At 41.4% G+C, this 17,652-nt stretch overlaps 1 protein-coding gene across 3 annotated transcripts; it reads left to right on the top strand.

Annotated features, from left to right (window-relative positions):
* Positions 1 to 2,864: 2,864 nt before the first annotated feature.
* On the top strand, positions 2,865 to 17,055 carry foxn2b (forkhead box N2b). 3 transcript variants are annotated; one of them, XM_026914881.3, is made up of 6 exons: positions 2,868 to 3,038; positions 10,277 to 10,869; positions 12,703 to 12,827; positions 13,826 to 13,881; positions 14,250 to 14,318; positions 14,492 to 17,055. In XM_026914881.3, exons 1-6 carry the CDS (start codon positions 3,029 to 3,031, stop codon positions 14,815 to 14,817), a joined length of 1,179 nt encoding a protein of 392 aa, XP_026770682.1. In that variant the 5' UTR covers positions 2,868 to 3,028; the 3' UTR covers positions 14,818 to 17,055. The 3 variants fall into 3 exon arrangements, with proteins under 3 accessions (XP_026770684.1, XP_026770682.1, XP_026770683.1); XM_026914882.3 differs by lacking the exon at positions 2,868 to 3,038 and adding an exon at positions 3,078 to 4,564; XM_026914883.3 differs by lacking the exon at positions 14,250 to 14,318 and having other exon boundaries at positions 2,865 to 3,038.
* The last annotated feature ends 597 nt before the right edge of the window (positions 17,056 to 17,652 follow it).

Genomic DNA, 17,652 nt, shown 5'->3' with positions numbered 1-17,652 from the left:
CTACATTAAAAGACTCCCATGAGGTCATAAAAAAACAAACAAAAAAAGGATTCCTGTATCACTATTTTCTGATCACTTTGTGAGTGATTTATGCACTCCCGCCATAGTTGGCATTCAAAGACATGCATGTGCATCAGCATTTCAGCTATCTATCTGTTGTTGTGGCATTCAATTAGATGTATGTACATTACTAACAGCTAGAACTCGTGCTTGATTGAATGAAAACGTATTGTTTACACATACTCTTGGCCTTGAGCTGCTTATCTGTGAATGTGTGCTCTGGTGGCACAGTGGTTTGGATATTAAACTAGTTAGTGTGGTTAAATGAAGTGAGGCTCTTTAGAGTTGTTCAAAACATTTGCACAACAGTTTTCTGTCTTTGTATCTGCTATTTATACACCATTTTTATTGGACAAAAATAATAAAATATATTTATACATATAAATATTAACAAAAATCATTAAACACTTAGCCTGGAAGTCCAGACCTATCCCAACAAGAACTTTGTAATCTTAACAGATTACACAAATTATTTAACAAAATACAAAGTACAAAATAGGCTACGTAAACATTCGGTGCATGTAACATGTAAAAACGTTAAGCAGTGCTGCTAGTCTGCACTTATTACTTGGGTAAGAAAATCTGATAGTATTGGTATTAACCATGTTATCAGGTAAACCTACCACATGGATGCACTTGGTAGTAGCACAATTACTGACTCTTATATGTTGCACAATTTGTCAGGCCTCCTCTACCCTGTTCATTAGCGGAAAGAGTGCTGTATATTTCTGTAAATATTTTTACTGGCCACATTATTAGATCTCATCAAGTCAAGTCGCTTTATTGTCATTTCAACCATATACAGCTGGTAGAGTACACAATGAAACGAAACAACGTTCCTCCAGGTCCATGGTGCTACATAAACAACACAACTACAAGAGACTACGCATTACTACATAAAGTGCACATGCAAACGTATGCGAACAGCACAAGACAGTACAGTAATTACTAAAATAGGACAATAGGCACAGTAAGAGACAGTGCAGCGTCGAACAGTACACAGTTCTTGTGTGAAAGTGTCAGATGTAACAGGGAGTGCAAAAGAGTATATTGTGGGTACACAATTTTTCCATGCCCTCTGTGTGTTAATTGTCATCTAGCCCTTCATTTGTGTCCGTTTCTGACAAAAGCACCGCTCTTGGCTGGATATTTTCTGTTGCTGGACTGTTTCTCAGCCCAGCAGTGATAGTAAGGTGTTTAAAAATCCCAGCAATGCTGGTGCGCCTGATACATACATACCAGTACAACACTAATGCCCAGCTACCATGTCAATGTCACTGCTGTGCCAAGTAAGATCTGGTCAGTGGTGGTCCTGTGGACAGGGCAGAAGAGTGTGTGCTTAGGAATAAATGGCCTACACAGGGTCATAACCAGACCTTTCACCTTGGGCCTTGGGCAGGTGGCCAAGTTGGACCCAACGACTTTACTGGGGCGAGAGTGGGATAAAATACTAATCTGCATCCATAATGTGGCTACCCCGTATCTGTGAATGGCCTGAGTAGGATCCCCGTCTGACATAAAACATAGACTCCTACGCAACATTTGTTTGATGTCTAGCAAGTTACAAAAAAAATCATAGCTAACCTAACATTAGGCTACATCTTACGAAGTATGCTAGCGTTTCAAATTCAGTGGTATTAACGAGATGTAGTTACTAATGAACTGAAAAAATCCAGTGTTGTGCCTCCAAATATTGTGATCAGTGGAGGCAGGGAATAGTTCAGTTCTGCTTTAGCTGCCTAAACTTGCTTGTTGAAATGAATTTTTGAATTACCTAGAGATCTTGTCATGTCATTATGCTGCTATTTTGCTAAGATTTACTCAGTCTTTCAGTTTTGCATCATATGTAACTGGTAAATGCACTGACTATTAGTACTACCACTGCTACTACTACTACTACTACTACTAAGCATGGGGTGGCCAGGCTTCACACTGGGGTGGCACTGGCCACCCCGGCCAATGCTTAGCTACGTCCATGGGGATACAGTCAATAACTGTATACAATACAGTGTGACTTAGATGATAAAATGGCTAATGTGTTTGTATGGAAGATGGAGGAAGGACAACTCAGGACTACTGGATCTGTTGGTGTTTAAAGTGAAAGTACCTGTTATGAAGCCATGTTGCATTTCTGACATGGTGGCACATGGCTTCATGTTGACTGCTTTTATTTTGATATTGATATTGTATTGTGCTCTGAATGGCAGGGCTGAAGGGAAGATAATTCCTGTTCTTTCAGTCTGTAGTCTGACCCATTATAATCAGACGCCACACTTCCGTGAGTTTGATCGAGTAAACAACAGTGAAACGCTTCTTACTTGAGCGCGCGACATTCCGTTTCAGGATCCGCCTCCAGGACTTCCCCCGCCAAATGACGTCACGAGGATCTGACCTCGTTTTCCTCAACGTTCCTTCGGAGGTTTTGAATTTTAAAGCAGCCATACACACCGGGGAGATGTTGGGCTCGAGCGCGTGACGTCACACGGTGCTCTTTTTAATGACATCTGTATTAATTCAGAGCGTGTGTGTCCTATCACCTCTGATGATATGAAGAAATGATTATTATTAAATTATATATATGTGTGTATATATATGATGTTGGGTGATGGTGTTAGTGCACAGAGAAGAAACGCAACTGAGAGACAGCACGTGGTGTAAATATAGGAATGAACTGTGAACAGCGCAATTGCTTAGGTTTGCTAAAAAAAAAAAAAAAAAAAAAAAAAAAAAAAGCTACAGTGCGCTGCGGCAGTTGTCAGGGGATATCGGAGAGCTTCACTCTGATTGGCTGGAGGGGCCGTGTTGCCATGGCGACGGACGGGGGGGTACGGTAGCGTTGCTGTGCGGCGTGATCTGTGTGCGCGCGGATGGAGGAAGCAGCTGCTGATCTTTTGACACAGTAGCTACAGCAGAGAAAAGGCAACTGCATGAAACACACCGGAGCTGTGGAGTCCGAAACGACCTTAGTATGCACGAATGTAAGTCAGTGTCTTTTCATTTAAATTCCGGAGAAATGTTTGAAAAGGGCGGAACTAAATAACATTTTACATAACCGGGCTGTTTAATGATATTGTAACGTGTCATGTAAAATTCCGGGGCAATAAAAACACCTCAGCCTGCTCTGTCCCTGTCCCTGTCCCTAATTTAATTACAGCGAATGTTTCATAGACTGGATATTTACTCGACGTAGTTTCACTGTCGAGTGTTTTTATTGTTATTATTATTATAATTGGGCTTTATTTTACTTGTTTTGTTTCGCCGTGAGAGGGAAAACAGTCTGACGAATTGTTTCGGACCATGTGATCCGGCTAGCTAACTAAGTTGAATCACCGGAACGCACGCATTTCGCCTTTCAGCTTACACAACGCGTTCAAGTGCTCCGTTTAACCGTGTTTCATATCATTTAACAGCGTTATTATTCAAACAAAGAATGTTATCAAGCCAGAGCTATAATTAGCCACCAGTACATAGTTTCAGAGAAACGAAGAGCATTTGGAAGCGAGGCAGGCAGCTTTCAGTCTGAAGAGGCGCATTAGCTTCAGTGCTATGTTAGCTAGCCTAGCTGACTTGGTCGAAAGCCGAGGCTGTTTATTTCACATTAATTATTTAAGCAACACTAAGAAACATTTGGGTTATTGAACACTTCGTGAGGAATATAGTGCTTTGAGACGTGTTCGTGTTTTAAGTAACTTTTTCGTCACCTAAAAGTGGGAGAATAAAACTTTTAAGCAGGAAATGTAATGTATTCGTGTATTGGAAGGTGATTAGTGAATGTTACAGTAATAAAGTGTTTGTTTTTAGTGCTGAGGATGAACTCAGGAGCTGTGGAAAGTGTGTGATTAGGGAGCACAGGGTGAGGAGCTGTTCTTGTGACTTCTGACTCTGGTTAGTGTAATTACTTGCGACTCTAAATGTACGTGGCGTTTCAGATCTAAGATATGTCTGATCAAGTCCATATTAACACATTGTGCACTCGACGCCACCGTCGTTCAGGCGGCATTTCCGGCACAGGCTGCATTCTGCCTGTGAGTGAGTGAGTGAGTGACACTGACACGTGGTCTCAGAGAGAGAGAGAGAGAGAGAGAGAGAGAGAGAGTGTGCTCAGAAACAACAGAAAAGGGAGGGATCGAGGACGAGTAGCTTGTGTCACATGATCATGTCATTTAGTTCTGGTTTCATGGCTGAAAGAGTATCCACTTCAACGCCTCACACTGTAAACACACAACAGTCATGCACAGCTTGTACATAATAGTCCAGTGTTGTTTAGGTGACGTGATCATCCCTGTCATCACAGTGGTGAACAACTCTTTTGTCAGCGCTGGGGGTCATACTTGGTGGTTGTAGAAAATTTCCAACAAAAAACATATATGTACCTCCAATGCCGTAACCAAATTGATATGACAAGATTATACATTTTTGCGTTGTATTGTACAACTCATCATTGTAACATGCTGGATTGTGTAAATGATACAACATTAACGCAAAGGAGACAAAACAGACGAAGGTGGGTATCAATTTTACAGGCGGTTTTACATCATGGTCTTACACAATCCAACATGTCAAATTGGATGCGAGTTACTTTATTTGATCACCAGAAGTTGCGTTTGCGTTCGACCGTCTATCACAGCTCACGAGTTGGAAGATATTCAACAGCCTCTGTTAGAGGGGTTATATTTTGTGATTCAGGTCATGTTAGCTCTTGCTTTCAGAATGGGATTCGTCCACTGTGTTTTCTCAAGGCCTGACTGCCACGCTGGATTACTGAATGGTGTGATGGTTGTCTCTTTAGTGTCGCTCTCTGGAGGGCTCTTGTAGGGCACAGCAAATGATCCCTTGCTTATTGCTGCTCTCCTGACACTAGCCTGGGAAATTAATTAGCCTCATTATGACTCGCACAAAGACGGATATGTTCTGGCTTTTCCTTGCATGGAAGTGTTCTTTCACAGAGTAAGAAAATGCAGACGGTTGTTTTAGTAGTCCCCAGTCTTTTCTGGAAGACTGGCTTAAATGTGCTCTTTGAGTATTGTTACACCGGTCATGTTCTCGATCAAATATAGCCATGTGGTAATGGTGCAAAATAACTTAATCTTTGACTTCTTTGACTGTCAAGACCCAAAGCGAGTGTCTTTTTAAGACCCTAGAATAGTATCTAACTGGGTGGACCAGATTTTCAAATGGTACCACTAAGCAAGCAGGCCCGACTTGTGTCCCTGCTTTCAGCTAACGACCGTGCCTTTGTTTGGCGTTTCCCCCTTCCTCCTCCTCCTCCCATCTTCTTGTTATGGCCCATCTGCACATATTTCTCATGTGCAGTTCGCCTCTTTTTGTTCGCCGTGCCCTCAGCCATGGGCCGAGAGATGCAGTCTGGCGTCCCCGGGAGGCCGGGACGCTTGGGTTGCCATGGTTGCGCCATGACACCGGGGCGTGGTAATCAAATGGAGGCACTGCTCTGGATTTCATTTGCAAATGCGACCCACGGCCAGAGCGCACTCCCAGCCCCCACTCCCATCCTGCCTCAAGCCAGCCTTGAGTCCTCCATCTTCAGCCGTGCTCACTTTCCCTGCCATCCCTCTCTTTCCTTCTGAAAGATTTAAGATTTTGCCTCTGAACCCAGGGCCTCTCTGCCTATTGATGGCCATGCTAATGTCGAGCGCTGCCTTGATGCGAAGAGCCGCAGCCCCCCGTGTCACCCTGCTCACAATGGCCTCCTTTGTGTGGGTCACTCCTGCCTGAATGAACTGGGTGTGTTTAATTGAGATGGCAGGGTGTGAGGGTGACACGGGACGAGGAGCAGGCGGTGTGCTGAGGCGACAGAATGCACAAGGACCATGTGGACTATGTGTGTACACACGTACGACTCAAAACGTCTAGTGAAATAGTTTGTTCAGTGTCTAATTGATAAGTGGATGATAGTTGCTAGCCAACAATACTGTCTTTGAACAGCAATCCAACTGCAGTAGCGTGTTTGTTTAGTTTCGTTTATTTTACATCACACCTTGTTATTTATCACAATAATGATATTTGAATTTTTTATATATATATATATATATATATATATATATATATATATATATATATATATATATATATATATATTTCACAGTAGATATTGTGCATATATACAGTATATGTAGATATCATTAAAATGTCCAGAAACTCATCAGCAATTAGAAAATTGATGAATGAAGACAAAATCTATAGAGAGTCCTTACCATTTTAAAATTCCACCTTTTTTCAGTAAATGTTAAACCTAATCCCTGAGCTGCATAATACAGTCAGGTTTTGAACTCACTTGATGTTTTTTTTTTTTTTTTTTTTTTTTTTTCTTTTTTTCCTTTTTCTTTTTCCCTTTAAATGTTTGGCTTGCTCAGAATAGAAACCTGAGCCACATTGATGCAAAGTCTATGAGGTTTAGGATTACAGCTTTGCAGATTCCATAACACTTTATATCTGAGTCTAAGAAGCGTGGGCTTTGAAACATGACCACATGATGCTCAAAATGGGACGCTAAACAAATTAGCAACTGAGACTTCATGCTACACAAGGCAGCGAGTTTCTAACACCATTAAGGAGTTTCAGGGTCAGAAATGGTTTAATGTTTCAAGAGAAAGCGGTCTGGAAGTTCGAGTCGTTTTCTCACAGCGTCAGAGACCTTTGTAAGTAAAAATATCTGAATCCAGGATTTATTTATTTATTTTTTTAAAGGTGAGAAAGTCTTCGTATCAATGGTTATTATCAGTTATTAGTCTCCGGCTGCTGTGTAATTAGGCTAGGTGACCATCCTGCTGAGTCAAGTCAAGTCTTCCAAAACGCCCCAGAAACTCTGGGAGATGCTGACTCATGACTGATCTGACTGCCATAAGAACATTGTAAGGGCGAGACAGAGAAGCTTCTCTGTGAGAATTTCTGACAGTGATGTATTAGTCGAGGAGGGCTGATTACGCATGCTGGGCCGTGCAGTGCACGTTTCACTTACGTTTTTTTTAATCGGAATAAATTCTCTCTGGTTTTAAATTCAGAACTGAAATGTTTACATCTCAATGTCATATGCACATATATGAAGAGGTGTTTAGGGTCAACGTTACACTAAAAAGTGAATGGAGAGTGTCTTGCCAAAGTGTAACAAGTCACTAACATTAGTTTAACATCATCTCGGTGAGTTCCAGTCGCCTCACTCGTGTCAAGTTGTGTCTCCTCCCAGCGTTCCTATTGGTGTCCTGCAGAAATTGGCTTTTGAAATATTAATTAGATTTCCATACTCACCCTTCACTGAACTTGTTTGTAAATCCATGGCTATACACTTATATGTATAGATTATTATCAGGTTATTAGGCTTTCCTCATCACCATGCTTTTGTGATCCCAAAAAGCGCTTGCTCTCCCGTGTGTGAAGAACTTTTCATAGTGCAGAGGCAGTTCCGTGGTGAATGAATCCCTTAAACGCTGATGGAAATTAGGCCGCCAGTGCTGGATGACGATAAGGGAAATGGTGGTTATTTTTAGAAAATTCATCTCTGTTAAAAGGTATGTTGCTTTCTCTTTAGAAGAGTGATACCTCTGATATACAAGGACTCTACTTTCATTATTATGAGACAGGAAGAAAATAAGTGACTGTCTTTCACAACAATTCTTATTTATAGCCACAAGAGAAACAGCAAAGCCCTGCTAATTGAGAAGACAGCTTTGTGATTGTGTTTGTTGGAAAATTCCATGCCCATACATTGGCTATTCAAATGAAGATACGCCTGTGTGTGTGTGTGTGTGTGTGTGTGTGTGTTTTGCAGCTGCTCCACCCATAGACATTGTCTGTGTTTGTGTTTGAAGTGGCTGAGAGCCGTTGAACGGCGTCATTAGCATTGTTTCTTTTCGAGGATGATGAGCTCGTCGATGTGCTGATGAGCTTGCCGGAGCAGGTTGGCTTTGTCTTGCTAATGGAGGTTAATAAGAGCGTGTGTGTTGCAGGGATGAGAGCAGAGTGCAAGGCCAGCAGACGAACTGACATGAGCTGTTCCAAACATGCTCAGGATAAACTGCTAGTTTGTGCCCTTTTTTTTTTTTTTTTTATAGAGAGAAGAACAATTTTGAAGTGTCCACTTCCCCCTGAGCAGAGATTCCAAACAGCTCGGTCTCATGTTTCAGTAAACAGTTTTCCCGTATTCTACTGAAACTGAACTGATGATTTTGTCAACAAGAAGAGTTCCTCAGGCAAACAGGAAGAGGTTTTTGACTTGCGTCTATAGCGCAAGGGACAAAAAGTCATGAAAGAGGAACAAGCTGCCCTCCCCCAAACCACTTTCCTGAAAGAGAGAGAGAGGCATGGAGATAGGTAGGAGAGAGTGTGATTCAGAGCAGCACTTTAGGTGATTATTTATTTATCGACGAGCTGTATGGTTTCCATGGCAGTGCCTCATTTGAGTGGTAGTAGCAAGAGAGCGAAGCAGTCACTCTCCCTCAGACTGCCAGCCAGATCCCATTCGCTTGAGCTGATTATTTATTCATCAGTGTATTCGGCGTGATTTCCGTGGCCGTCCATCAGTGGAAGCCATTTAGCCTGCATCTAGGCACCGCTCTGATTGGTCGCCAGGACTCTCGGGGCTTCCTGTTCCTCCAGGCCGTCTGTCTCTTGCGTCTCTTTGTCCTTCTCTGTCACTTCTGTTCACAGACAACATTATTGAGCTCTGGATCCAGGAGCAGTGGCTTGCGCTGTGTTTCTATGGTGGTTAGATTGGCGAGGCCGTTGCTGTTCCAGTGCAATTTTTAAGCTGACGGCAACGATCAGGGTCCTTTCAGACATTTGAGTAGAGTCCTAAGAGGCCCTTAACATTGTGCTGAGGATCCTTTCAAGAGCCTTTCAATTCACTTACGAAAGGAGTGGGAAAGGGAGAAGCAAGGGAAAGTGGAGGATCAGATGGATGACTGATGGTCTACAGTAGCTACGTGTTTATATGAAGTCTAACAATTCATTAATAATACGAATAAAAACAATAAAGTATATAGGCTTAAATCAGTAAACTGGGCGAGGTGTAAACCCTGTATTTTTTTTAATCTGAATTTTTGCGTATGTTCTGCATGTGTGCTGATCACCATGGCGGCTTTCCTCACTGGCCCTGCGAGAAAACAAAGCTCATGATACAGATTTTAGACTAATTAAAAGTAAGTGAGAGCTTGGAGGGCGGTGGACTGAACACTTAACTAACATTTCAAAGCAGAATGATGCAGAACACACATTGTTACTACAGCCTGCATTTTGCTGAGACTGACCAGAGCTGTGTCTCAAACGGTTTACAATTCACTATGTACTTGATTTGTACATGACTTGCACTGTGTTCATGACCTGTAATGTCTCAAATCAAACACTAAATTTTTGCATGACAATTCGCTATGCGGTTCCTCACATCATTGAGCCTCATAACCTCTGCAAGAACAACTGCCATTTTATCGTTCATTCATCCACAGTAACCGCTTTATCCTGTCAAGGTGGATCCCTGGGAACTCTGCATCTGAGGCGGGAATACACTTTCTATGGGATGCCAGATCATCTCGGGGCTCCATGCAAACACATTCACACCCAGGGACAATTTAGCATAATGATTCCACTTACCGGCTTGTTTTTGGGAGGTGGGAAGAAAACGATAAACCCACACAGATGGGGAGGGCATGCGAGAACATGCGAGAACTCCACACAGATAGTAACCCAAGCTCTGGATCGAACCGGGGACCTTGAAGTTATGCAAATACTGTAATGCAAAATACTAAAAGTTTTTATTAATAAAAGTTTGTATTGTCTCTAATTCCAGAGCCAATTTATTGTTCACCCTTCTGTCATATGATCTGTGGTTATAATTCTGTCTGTAATCTGAAGCTATAGTAGCCCACGTGGAAATAAATGAATGGAAGAAGAATAGAGAATGCTGGGTTCAGACCTCTCAGTTACGATTGTCCAATTATGACAATTATGACTGTCATAACAAATAACTTGACAAAAAAGTGGATTATTTAGAGAACTGTTAATACTCACAATTCACAGAACCAAATATTAATCAAATATACATCAACACTGAAATTCAGAAATTGTAGATTATTTAAAGAAGTAATGCCTTAATATACAAACCATAGCAGACCTGTTATCGGACTTTAGGTCCTTTAATCTGTAAAATTGAATCTTAATAACAAACGTCCCTTTCTGTCTTCTTTTCCCTTTCCTCTTCTCTCCATAGACCCTCCAAGTTTGATGGGTCCGATAATCGGGATGTCTCCAGATAAGAAAGCCGAGTCTCCAGGATCTCAGGGTATGTGCGGAGCAGGAACTCTCCCAGAAGCAGAAAGCGCCTCCAGTCCACTAGCCACTAGTCTGGACAGGATCGGTCCCTCCGGGGCTGTGAGCAGGTCTGGACTCGAACCTGAGGACGATGAGCTGACCAATCTGAACTGGCTCCACGAGAATCTGCTGCAGAACTTCACCCTGGGAGATGCGCAGTCTTGCAGCGGGCCTTTGTTTGACATTGAGGGCAGTATGGGCTCTCCACGTGGACACAGTCTGTCCTCTTCCTCCTCTTCTTCTGTCTCGTCTGGGAGTCCAGGCAGTGAACGGGATCCCCTTAAATCCAAGCCTCCTTTTTCCTTCTCCCTTCTGATCTACATGGCTATTGAACAGTCTCCCAGTAAATCTCTTCCTGTAAAGGACATCTATGGATGGATCCTGGAACACTTCCCTTACTTCTCCAGCGCTCCCACTGGCTGGAAGAACTCGGTGCGGCACAACCTGTCTCTGAACAAGTGCTTCCGCAAGGTGGAGCGTGGCCTGGGGAAGGTAAGAACACCTAAACGCTGCTGTTTCAGAGACGAATATATATTTAGCTGTGACATTTTTGTCGATCTAGGACTCTGTATAAACAACTGGTTGTTTTTTATTGCCTTGAGTATCAGGATTATATCAGAAAAGGATTATAAAGGTAGTAATGCAGGTATAAATACACAAATTTAAATCTGTTTAGTCTGGTTACTCTGGTTAGAGACATATTTTAGCCAGTGTGGGGGGAAAAACAAATAGTCGTGCCAAGCCACATTTGACCACCACTTTACCTATCAATACATTACATGATATCACAGTGCTGTTGAATGCTCTGTTCTGATTGGTCAGAAAGTGTTGATTAATTTTCTACAACAGCAGCTCAGACAGTAGTGCCATCTGCAAGGGTTACATTAATGTACACTTTGTGGTTTCTATACTAACAACTTGTATATGGACTTAGTTGATGGACATTTCACATAACCAGATTTAAAAAACGTGTATATCGATATGTCAAACTTTTCTGTGAGGAGACGTTTATTTAATATTTTCGGAAGGAGTCTCCAGTGTCTGTGCTTTGTAACAGTACGGGTAAAGCTGTAACTTAATGCTGAAACAAAACTTTAATGATTTTGTGGTTTCTTGGTAACATGACTGCATTTTTTGGTCTTTTCTAGTGTGATGTGAGATTCAGTAATTAATGCAGATTTCTTACTGCTGGCAAATTACCGGGGTATAAGAGCAATTAAACGCTTTGTTGTGCTGTTATTGGAAAATAATCAACTTCGTGTCAGGCCTCATCACACAGTTGTTTATTACTTTCCTATTAGAGCATGCCTCATGCACTTAGATGAAATGCACATGGTCTATGACTTCCATGCCGTATCAAACAGTTAAACTTTGGCAGCTGAGCTTTGAAAAAAATGTGGCTGTTTAAGAATTTGAAATATGCTTTTTTTTTTGATGCAACAACTGTCTTTTGCAAAGACACAGGAAGTTGGCCGTCATGCTTATTTGCATATGTCACCTGACACAGCAAACATTTTTCAAACGTATTTCAGTTTAGCTAACCAGAGACCACAAGTGTGACTACAAGTGTAAATGCATTTGGTTCAAATCTTATCAAGTTGTACTGTAAACAGGGTCTAGGTGACTTGTGAAGTACACTGATCATGACATTTATAACAAGGCTGGAACAGAAGAAGGCTGATTTTAATTTTTGAGAGCAGGCCACATAACCGATTGCGCAGGTTTACAGTCGAGCTTCCATTTCTTTTCAGCGCGACCTGCAGAAAGCGAGATGGCTTGATGATGTGATGTGTTACGTTAATGTGTGTGTGTCTGAGTGAATCTGTGGGTTTCACGTGGCGCAGCCTGGTGTCTGTTGCCATGGCGATGTTTCCTCTTTCCTGTTTATGAGCCCGGCTGATGATTTGAGTCAAGGTCATATTAACCCTGCAGGGCCACACCTCATACAAAGAGGTGATGAGTCCGGTTTTATGTACACAAGCCAGCATGCACACACACACACGCACATGTAGACAAACAAGCAAACATGCACACACGCGAACGCGGTACAGTTCTGAGCTGTTCCACCATGTTGCCTGAGGAAGCTGCTGGGGCTTTTGCAGAAATAGGCTATTATGTATGACTGAATGCTACACAAAGACAATAGGTTTACTCCTATATTTCATAATGTGTGTGTCTGCGTGTGTTTCTGTGTGTGTGTGTGTGGTGTGGTGTGGTTGTATGAGTAAGCACATAAAGGAGTGTATTCGTAGTGCTTCCTGAAAACAGCTTGCTGAAGTCATGCTCATTTCTTGGCATTCTGCTCCTTCCCTCTCTTTAATTCAGGCCAATGGGAAAGGCTCTCTGTGGTGTGTTCACCCTGAGTTCCGGCCCACGCTGATGCAAGCCCTGAAGAAACAGCACTTCCCAAGCGCACAGGCTTTCTGCACGCCACCTGCCTCTCCTCCCAGGTGACCATCTTCAGCAGTACGCTCTAAAATCAGGGCTTATTAGCCGTTAGTTTCAGCCATTCATTTAGCCAGTTGTCCATTTGTGATGAACAAAAGCAGCAGTCCAAATTTACACCATATTTTCCTTGTATTTCTTGCAGACCTACAAAATATATCCTTTCTTAATTGTTGTTGTAATACTGGATTTTGAAATTAACGAATTCTGATGAGCCTGTTAACAAACCACAATTTATGGGGTTTGCGTTTAAAATAATTTCAACCTTTAAATGATTATTTTAGAAATGATTTAAATGATTTATAATTATTTTAATTAAAAAATGTAATTATTTAAATAATTATTTAAAAATAATTTTGGTAAAGCGAAACAGGCTATTTGTTTAACTCTTGGGGGAAAAGGTTAAAGCTACGACCCTGAAGCGTTCTTTGATTTTCCCCCTTTGTGAGAATTGATGAAGGCTCTATGTAGAACCATACTTCAGAACCATACAACAAGGTTTCCAAGAGAAATCTTGAACAATTAATCGTCCAAACGGATCCTAGTGGAAGGCTTAAAATGTTGTAATCGCTGTTTCATGATCTTTGACTGGCTATATAGTGATGTTGACTTGGAATCATTCTTTTTAAATGGCTATTTAATTCAAAATTATTCCTCTGGTAGTTGTTCACGTATTAGTAGCGTTTTAAAAAGACGTGCCAAGCATGCAGTGCAGCCTTGTTTTAAACCCATCTGTTGTCGTCATATTGAAGATTGTACGTTTGTTTAAAAAGGCATGTAGTAACTGTATAAAAACAGGCTTGTTCAGAGTTGAGTTGGTTCAGCGATGATTGTTAGGTTGTACAGAAGTTGCCACCAACGTACAAAGCTGTTGAAAGACACATATTTTACAAGGTATATGTTTAGCGATATAATCACAATATGCTATTTTTATCCATTTTGTGCAGCCCTAAAGCTACAGTGCCAGTACTGTGCGTAATGAATGTCTCTCTGTTCTCCGCAGTGCCTCGTCTCCTCCTTGTCACCTGTTCTCCTTGGAGCAAGGCTACTCTCTAAAGGGTAAGTGGACTTAACTACAGTGCCTCCGAGCATCCGTTCTCTTCTGAAGGACTTTAAGTGGGTCATATCCTTCACACACCATTAGCAAATCTATCATTACACATTTAAGCAGATCACTCATCTCGGCTCCTTTTGTTCCGCTCATCCTCTGCTGGGCCACACCGAGTGCAAATGCCATCTCTTGCCTGTATTTTGTAACCTTGACAACCAAGGCACTGGTGCTTTTGTAATGAAGGATCACTCTGGCTGAAAGTGGCTCATTCATTCACGCACACACACATACACACACACACACGAACCAAGACTGGTGCACTGACAGTCAAACCTGTGTCCATTCGATGTTTTTTTTTTTTTTTTTCTCGTTTCAGAATGTGATTTTGATGCTGCCACTGCCATGATGCTGTTAAAGTCTGCCTCAGAGCAGAACATTGACCCATGTAAGAGAGCGCCATTATACAGACGTCATCCATCTTTCTGTCATTTCCTCTCCTCTAGTTTTGTCTTGCATCTGTTGTTTTGTCTAGACTTGTCTAGACATATGTATTCATATCCCTTTTTTGAAGTTCGGATGAGATATTCACCAGTTGTTCTGATCATCTCTCTGTCTCAGATGAGCAAGAGGGGCCGATTGATCTTTCCCGGAGGGATCTGGTGGTGGTAAGCCGGGATCCAAAACAGGACCACAACTACAGCAGTGTCCCCGTATCTCCCTCTCCTCGGCAGACGACGGGTTCCAGTGCTGCCACACACGGGCAACAAGAAAGAGCAGGCTGGGCAAATGGTAGTCACCCTCCGTTAAAGAGGGCCAGACATGATCCCAAGCCTGAGCTGGATGAAGAGTTGAAGGAGGCAGCTGGCTCACTCCTGCACCTAGCAGGCATTCGCACCAGCCTCGGTGCCTCAAGACGCAAGAGCAGGAAGCTGGACAGGAAATGAAGCCTGGCTCTTTAGCCTGCTTACCCTTTATTTCCCTTTACACCCCTCACTATGTGACTCGTTCCTGTGGCCTGTCCCGGCCTCTCTCCTCTGGTTGAAGTTAATTTGTTTGAAATTAATCCTTTTTTTTTTCTCAAAATATTCCAGTCATCTCATCCAACGGGCAATACTAACACAAACACAGGAGAGAAAAGCCATACTGACACTTTCTTTTGTTGTACAGAAAAGATTAGGAGAAACAAAAAAGAAAAAAAATCAAATCACCCATCAACCTATGTTCACAACTAAAAGAGTTTGAGGGGAGAAAAAAGAGAACTTTGGGGAGGGGGAAAAACTCAGAGGAGATTTGCATGCTTCCACCTCTAAAAAAAAAAAAAACACCACAAATGTATATATCTTGAGAATGAATGCATGACTTTCACAAGTGGCTTGGGCTTCAGCATAATGATGAAAAGCTAGATAAGAAAAGAAGATATAAAAGTGCCATTGATTTTGGATCATAAGACTTCAGTTAAGAAATATGATACAAAGATAAATGCAATAATTAGTTGACCTAAATACTTGTAGTTATTTTATTTTTGTACTGCTGTTTTTTGTATTTCGTCTGGTAAAGATGACGTGTCCCCTGGAGCCCCGTGCACTCGTAGCTATGATGTCAAAACCATGTGACTTTTCTCTTCATCCTGATTGGATCAGTGCCCTAACCCCAACCTCCCTGAGCAGTATCATTGTAGTGGAGAGAACAGCATGAAATCGGAGCTGTGGCTCTTTGCGTTCACTTCAGTATTTATCTGACGATTATCTCTGTAGTAAGTGTAGTCCCGTGCCATTACGTATCCAGAATTAATTCCCCACATACGTTTACATGTGTGTCACTTTAGCATATAAGCATCTATAGGACACAATGCAGTGAGGCGGATATAACCAAGAACTTTTTTCTCTTTTCAGCAGCCCATTTCTTTAAGCATCACTATTATCCATGTTAGACTTCTAGCTGTCTGATTGATTTGATACGAATGCTGAGAGAAGTCAGAGGGCAGGGTTTTCGAAATAAATCTTCTCAGTGGACATTACTAGGAGCTGTATGCATGGGGCTTGTGCTTCAGGCTTGGATGTAGCACTCCGCTGCACAGATGACCTCGAGAGAGTTGCTCTGGCTCGAGAGGAAACTGGAGACAATGTGGACTCTGGAAGAAAAGCGGCTGTGGGAAGAAAGGAAAAAAACACTTGCCTTTCTGCAGCTCTGTAAATGAGGAAGTCATGGGAACGGACCTACAGGAAGCCAAACTGATGAGACAGGAAACTGATATCGTCAGAACCTGCTACTACCAGGACTGGGTTTGGTGCGAGTACTGGACTTTGCAGACTCTCTGTCTAAACTCACACTTTGGTTTATGTTTTCATGAAACTGTCAGGGGTGTCACAGCTATCTTTGCAACCCTCATCTTTTTGTTTTGATTATTGTTTCAGGTTGAGTTCATGTTTTAACTGCCTAAGTAAGTGAAATACCACTCATCTCTTTCTAGTGATGGCTAAATTATGCGCTAATCAGGAACGATTGCACCTGACAGGCAGGTAAATGCTACAGCAACTAACTGAGCCTGTTGAACCATGGTGCTACTAAAATCTTTTAGGACATGTCCTGTGTCCTCTGTGTGTGTGTGAGCTCACTAGTCCTGTGGTACCTGTGAAGCTATTCAGCAAATTTCCTGATGCGATCTTTTAACTCTTCCCTATTTAATTGCATCACTTTAACTGTTGCCATTGTGAAGTTACTGCCCAAACACTTTTGCCAAGGCTGCCAATTTCCCCTCAATTTGTACATAGTGATAACACAGGATGCAAGTATTACTAGAGGAGGTTTAGAGGAGAGCGACAGAGCCGTAGTGTTAGATTTAAAGGTTGTAAAAAGCAGTCACTTGCTTCTCCCAAAACAAGAATAATGACTTCTGAATATCTGACCCCTCTCTCTGTGATACAGCATAGTGATAATTGTTTTATTATTATTATTATTATTATTATTATTATTATTATTATTATTATTATTATTATGCTCCACTAATTCAGAGCTGCCAATCAGTTTGCTTGCATTTGTCTGCCATGTCTGTCTGACAGACTTCCATCTTTTGGTTTTGTAAGCTAACATCTGTTAATAAAATGTTTATAAAGTTTATTTTTGCCAAAGATATGCAATTGTTGCATTATATATGGTATTAAAATAAAAAAGGGTTTCTTTTAGCCTGCTTGTCTCTGACTTTTGCAAGAAAAAAAAGGTTTATGTTGGCTTCATTGAGCAGTGAGGCCCCCTGGTGTTTAAAAATGGTAAAAATTGATCAAAGGCATTTGAATAATTGAGGATGTAGGGGAGAGTGGGGTCATTTGTAGCATTTGTCACATTTTTTTGGTAAATCGTATGAGTAGAGTATTCTAAAGCTCCATTTCTTTGACACATGATAGGTACCTTTGTTTGTTAACTAATCAAAATAAATAAACCCCATTTGTTAATTTTATGTTAATATCAGATGATATATATATATATATATATATATATATATATATATATATATATATATATATATATGTATATATATAAAAAATGAAATGTTACCGCTGACTCAGTTCAGATCTCAGTTCATTAAGTCTGAGTCAGATAATTATATTTTTGCTGTTTGTTTTATACAGTAAAGAACTTAGTTCTTAGTGTACTTAGTGTAGTTGTACAATGCTTGCAATAGATGAAGCACTTTCTTTGCTAAAACATACTCTTAACTGGGTGATTCATTCTTGTGGAAAGGAAACCATTTTTCAAGTAAGTGGAATCTCTCTTATGTTTTG

This window comes from Pangasianodon hypophthalmus, chromosome 12 (genome assembly GCF_027358585.1).
Source record: "Pangasianodon hypophthalmus isolate fPanHyp1 chromosome 12, fPanHyp1.pri, whole genome shotgun sequence".
NCBI classification, from domain to species: Eukaryota; Metazoa; Chordata; class Actinopteri; order Siluriformes; family Pangasiidae; genus Pangasianodon; species Pangasianodon hypophthalmus.
This window is presented reverse-complemented; position numbering and strand designations above follow the sequence as displayed.

What these genes read in the sequence shown, in the direction of transcription:
- foxn2b (XM_026914881.3), top strand. An exon ending in TGGAGCGTGGCCTGGGGAAG is followed by an intron (nt 10,870 to 12,702) that starts GTAAGAACACCT and finishes TCTTTAATTCAG; the next exon opens with GCCAATGGGAAAGGCTCTCT. An exon ending in GCAAGGCTACTCTCTAAAGG is followed by an intron (nt 13,882 to 14,249) that starts GTAAGTGGACTT and finishes TTCTCGTTTCAG; the next exon opens with AATGTGATTTTGATGCTGCC.